This window comes from Saccostrea cucullata, unplaced genomic scaffold (assembly GCF_032062105.1).
Source record: "Saccostrea cucullata isolate Sc308-1 unplaced genomic scaffold, CSIRO_AGI_Scuc_v1 ctg3791, whole genome shotgun sequence".
Classification (NCBI taxonomy): domain Eukaryota; kingdom Metazoa; phylum Mollusca; class Bivalvia; order Ostreida; family Ostreidae; genus Saccostrea; species Saccostrea cuccullata.
Window position 1 is genome coordinate 48130 of NW_026934615.1, and position 5878 is coordinate 54007.

General features: G+C 33.8%; 1 protein-coding gene across 3 annotated transcripts; it reads right to left on the minus strand.

Moving 5' to 3' along the window:
- Positions 1-2375: 2375 nt before the first annotated feature.
- LOC134241052 (uncharacterized) lies at positions 2376-5565 on the minus strand. Of its 3 annotated transcripts, none has more exons than XM_062723146.1 (3): positions 5220-5565; positions 4588-4660; positions 2376-4114 (listed from the first exon to the last, which is right to left on the minus strand). In XM_062723146.1, the coding sequence occupies exon 3, from the start codon at positions 4102-4104 to the stop codon at positions 2971-2973; it is 1134 nt and encodes a 377-aa protein (XP_062579130.1). In that variant the 5' UTR covers positions 4105-4114; positions 4588-4660; positions 5220-5565; the 3' UTR covers positions 2376-2970. The 3 variants fall into 3 exon arrangements, with proteins under 3 accessions (XP_062579130.1, XP_062579131.1, XP_062579132.1); XM_062723147.1 differs by having other exon boundaries at positions 2376-4106; positions 4611-4660; positions 5219-5565; XM_062723148.1 differs by lacking the exons at positions 4588-4660; positions 5220-5565 and having other exon boundaries at positions 2376-3908; positions 3959-4083.
- Between the last annotated feature and the right edge of the window lie 313 nt (positions 5566-5878).

The window sequence follows — 5878 nt, forward strand, 5'->3', positions numbered from 1 at the left end:
AAAGCCTATACACAACTTTTTTCAGTTATTTCCCTTAGTAAAATTTCATCCCGGTAGGGGTCGCAGAAAGCAGCCGCCATTGCATCCGTGACGCTACATTTATAAACAAACTCCATAGCAACAACACACCGGTGTCGGTGAAACTACGTACTGTTCAACCGTAAATATTAGCGCACAAACAACATTTAATATATGAAAATCTTGTAAATTCTTTCGTTTGCCTTAAATATGAATCAATATCAATGTGAAAATTGTAAAGATCGAATTATTTCCTCGCCAAAAGATGTCAAACCGCAAGAATGGAAGGACGATATGCGGGAGTGGCCCCAAGTTGAGTATGGCGATATTTACAATTATTTAATTTTGAGTAAGGCGTGTGATGGCCAAGGGATGAAAAACTACAAATCTTTGGACAGTTTCAATTATTTTAAAAGTGGTTCCGTGGGGAAAATTCTACATTTTGTTATCAACAAAACAACAGTTGTTTTAAAATCTGAAGTACGCCCCTCACAAAAAGTCAACTCAGAGTTTCATAATGCATGGATTATTTGTGACATGGTTGGCACGATTTATAGTGCTGGTTGTTCATGTATGGCAGGGAACAGTAAAACGTGTAGTCATGTTGGTGCTGTTCTATGGAAAATTGAATATGCTGTGAGGTCAGGATTAACAGGCAAATCATGTACGGATGAACAAATGCAATGGAACAAGGGTTCGACGAGAAACCTGGAACCAGGTATTCTTGAGGAGATGGATTTTAAAAAACCTAGATACAGCAGTAGTGACATTAACAATAATGCTGAAAAACCACAAAACACAAAATCAATATTCCCCATGTTTGTATCCCATCAATCCTTTAAATATTTTGTACAAAACAGTGAACTTCAGGAATTGTTCTCAGTTGAAAATTCTCTTTTGAATAAATCTGTGCAAGCTAAAGTTGATATGCTGCAATTCAAACCTTCATCTGAGCCTCATACTGAACACTCTGCAGAACTAACGTGTAAAAAGTGTTGCCAATTTTTTAACAAGTATATAAAACTTACTGAATCTCAAATCAAGTCCTTATCTCAAACAACTATTTCACAAAGTCAATCAGAACTGTGGCATAACAGTAGAAAAATAAGAATAACAGGCAGCACTGCTCACAAGGTTCCAATCCGTGACACTACAAATTGTGATAACTTCATTAGAGAGCATTTATACCCTTCCTTTAAAGGCAATAAATTCACAAAACATGTACAGATTGGTGAAAATCTTGCAAAACAACAATTGCGTTTGGATGGAATACAAATACAAGATGCAGGGACCATCGTTTCAGGTGAAGAGCCCTGGCTCAGTGTTTCCCCCGACGGAATAATAACTGATGATGATGGCACACAGTGTCTTTTAGAGGTAAAATGCCCAATACTACAAAATGACCAGACCCTTGACAGTTTATTTACAGCTGGTAAATATGATGTTGTAAAATCATTGCAAAATGATTCTTTGTCCCTAAAGCAGAGCAGTTCACGAGGATATTATCTTCAGATACAATTGACTTTGCATGTTACACATCTAGAATTGTGCAAACTTGTTATATGGACAGCTAATGAATACAAGATCATTGATGTTCAACATAACCAACAATTCTGTCAATCATCAATTTCAAGGTTACGTTTATTTTACTTCAACAAACTTTTACCCAGAGTAGTTGATGACTTTGAATCTGGCAGATTGAAGATTAGTAGAAAATATGTAAATTTTTTAAACTGATGCAAATAAAACTTGTTTCTAACATAAAAATCAAATGTTTTTCATTCTGAGGTAATCATTTATTTCTTAATATAATTGTACACATTTTTTTTAAAAGTTAGGTGCCACATCAAAAAATCATTGTCTGATAAAAAAGTAAATTCAAATAGTTAGTAGAAGTGTGGAGGTCAAGAAGCCTAAACAGTATTTGTTGACCTACATTCAAAGACTTGAGTGTGCATGAATGTACATAACTTCACATTAATGGAGTTTCAAATTTTTTTTTTTTAAATGAACAAAAGAAATTTGATTTCTTTTTTCTGTGTAAAAAATACTTGTACTGTGATCAAAATTGAATGAACAAATTAAAATCTTGGCAAACTATTTATTGAAAACTAAGTGAATTTAGATTTCTTGTCAGACATAAAACTTTTGGACTCACTCCCATGTTATGCTCCATAATTTAACATGTTTAAGAAATCAGATGGTTTTTACCTTAATACAAAAGATATGCCCAAGCACAGTATCTTTTAAACAAATATTGGTGCAAATTACATTGACAAATATCATAATAATGTGAAAACATTATGTTATTATAAAATAATATCCTATTGCAACCTGCTGATGCAAAGATAACAAAATTGACAGGTATAAACTGATTGCAGTGTATAGGGGTGGGACAATACACAGATCTTGCGATACAACATAATAATGTTACATATCTTGATACATGCTACATGATACGAGGCATATCTTGATAATATGATTAATTAGAAAATGTAGCCAAGTAAAAAAAACTATATTTAATTTCATTTTTTTTTTTTACTTTAAATGGACAAATTTTTCTAAATCAAATCATGAGCTTTGAAATCAATATTTGATGTTCATATTAATTTCTTTGACTAGAAATTTACAAAAACAATATAAATTGTACATATTGCCAAATGTCTATATACAAGTTGATTACAAATAGTAGTGAAGTTTAACAAGAACACTTATTAAAGATTCATTTTCAAAAAGTCATGTACACTGATATTGATAAATAAAAGTCTGTAACCAAGTTGAGTTTACAAAAAAATTTTTTTTCAAAAAGTTGTTTGTGAAATGTTTCCAACCAATATTTTAACATATGTATTTAAACCATATAGTGGATAATAGTACGTATCAGTGTATCGTCCCACCCCTAGTAGTGAAAGCTGAAATTCATAATATCACCATAATCACCATAATCTTTATTTACTCATCATCATCTTTGATAAGGTCAGATCTTAAGTTAACCAATGCAGCACAAACAATCAAGTATTTACTGAGTTTCTTCACCGAGGTAACTGGAACTATCTGACTCAATATGCGGAACACCTTTAATCGTCTAATAGCCCGTTCCACATGAATCCGGACTGTGGCAATTCTTCTGGTCTCTGTAACATCCTCTTCTGAAAGTTGGTCTTTACCTTTTGTAAAAGCTGGAATGTTAAGTTTCACTTTCAGAGGAAAGAGTAGGTCATCAATGGTAAAACCTCGATCGGCCATGATTTCATCTCCAGGAAGAAGGTAGTTTAAAATCCCAGATTCTTCCACAATTGCTTTATCACTAGACCTTCCTCCAAAGCCCTTAGATATAAACATAATCTGACCATGGGGTGCAATACCAACCAAATACTTCCCTGTGTTGTTGGACTTGTAGTGACTATATGTTTCTCCTCTGGTCTTCAAGTTTTTTGCTCGTTGAATAAAAGTTTCTGCACAATCAATGATAACGGTAGTTTTGGGAAAGTTCTCACGAAAAGACTTTGGCATGGTTGCTCTAATTGTTTCACGTGGAAGCCAAACTATTAAGTTTTTTAGTTTTGAAGCCATAAAAGAGAGTCTTTGATTAAAAATATTGCATGCATGAGACTCAGATATACCAAATCTGTTGGCAATATCTGCAAATAGTAAATTAAGCCTTAATTTCATAAGAACGAGCAAGACTTGATCTGACACGGGCATAGTAAATGTCAGTGGGTTGTCCAAACTTTCCATAACACGCAAAAGTGTTCTAAAAGTCTTTAATGGCAGTCCTGTGTAAAGCAAGGCTAAGGAGTTAGTTGTTATGTCAGCAGCACTGAGACGTACATGTAGAGTGCAGCAGTTTACACCTTTTTCCTCCATCTTGATGACTGTTGTTTGTGTACCTGAATTCCTGGATCCTGCAAGAAATGGTCTTGCATACTCATGTTCACACAATGTGGGATCCGTCCACTGTGTGCCTGCAGTTCTGCTTTCTGTGATGCTTGTCTGCATGGAAGAAGATGTCATGTTTGGTTCAGTCTGAATGTTGATGGTTTCGACTTCATCTGCAGCAGTAGCAGCCAGTTTTTGATGTTTCATAACTTCTGTCCTGCAAAACAATTTACAGTATAAAACAAGAATTGACAAACATAAAAGCAAAATCATTAATTTCAAGTTCTATTAATAGATAATAGAGTTACAATGTATAACGATACAGGAATATATTGAATGTACTGATCATGAGTTTCAACAATACGCATATCGTACGAATCATCTTTTCAGACAGTGATAGCAGAAATTTCCTTTACAATAAAAGTTTAAACATGAACAAAACAAGATAGCACATGAAAATGACCATTATGACCACACTCATTGAGTATCACTCCACATATTATATGGGGTAACTTTCACAATAACTTATTTAAATTTGGAAGTGGGGTGGGGGACTGATCTAAAAAGTATCTAAAGGTATCTCTAAAAATAATATCAAAATAATATCTAATTTTCTGAAATTATTTTCAATGGCAGCACTACAAAATATATATTTATCTCTGCTCTTTCATTATTTGGAGTCAAACATACCCATCCGTCTTTTGTTCTGCAACAAACTTCCTTTTCAAAAGTCGACGACCAACTTTTATGGGAGCTTCATAACCTGTAAAAATTTATATAAATTATTGATACTTATTACAAAACTTCATCTTTGATGTATCCCTCCTCCCAGCAAGAATTTTTTAAATAAATTGTTTATACTTTAATTTGTGTTTTGGTGGATTTTTCACATAATTTTCCACATGAAATAGACAAAATCTAACAGCAATTAACTTGTAGATCACTGATCAGATGAATAAAGGGGGTATGGTTGTATCAAACAAATGCCTTACCACTCTAAGTATTTTGTGCATAAACATAAATTGTGCAAGCTATATAGTAAGTAAGCATTTTTTTTCTTGAAACCCACAGTTCTCTTGAAAATTTTACAGAGTGTGTGCATATTTTAACCAGAGAAAATATAACGCATTTAAACTATATACTATAGATTATATTTTGTTCTTACATTGACAAATTATTTCAGAAGGTGGTTAGGCACAATAAATTAATATCATCCTTTGTTTGTGAATGCGTCGTTGCAAGCATCTTTCTACTTTCACTTTACACTAACGTCAAATCTATTTTTAAACATTGTATGCAGAGTTTTTAAGTCATAAACAAACCTAAATTCAGACTGGGTATGGGATTTCTTGCAGTTGGTCGCCCATCTATAAAATGTGTTGAACACACAAACACATTCTTCGGCAAATCATTGCGATGTAGTGCTCGTTGTCATTGAAGTTTTTCGGGCTCCGCTTTTGGCATCTTGTGAAGGCTGTATGGAACAATGCACGGACAATCTTTGTGGAGAATGTCACCGTGAACTTTGCAGATAGACTGCTTCCACAAATAAATTTTTTTTCTGTTGTTAAAACAGTTAAATACAGCACACGATTCGCCCCCTCCATCTTTGTACATCTTTCACGGCTCACGGGTTTCACGGTTGTAATGGCGGATGCATCACGTGACGTGTGATGGCTACGCTCTGTAACTATGACGTAATTGCGGGAAAAAGTTGTGTATATAAGGTCTTTTTTAACACCATAATCTAAAAGAGTAAGAAAATAAAATAAAAGTCCAATTTAAAGTCTATGTCCAGAAATCGTACATCAAAACAGTCCAATATCGAATATATAAAAGAATTTCTACTTACTAAAATTAAGGCACTCTAGCAGGCCAGACGCCATTCTACTGCATGATGAACATATCACTTTCGTGTCAGCTTAAAAGCACAGGCACTTGTTTCATACAGTGAGCTTAGTTTTCTACTATATAATAACAC

Bases quoted from the DNA above. Each gene is read 5' to 3' on its own strand.
- LOC134241052 (XM_062723146.1), bottom strand. From the start codon at position 4,104: ATGAAACATCAAAAACTGGCTGCTACTGCTGCAGATGAAGTCGAAACC.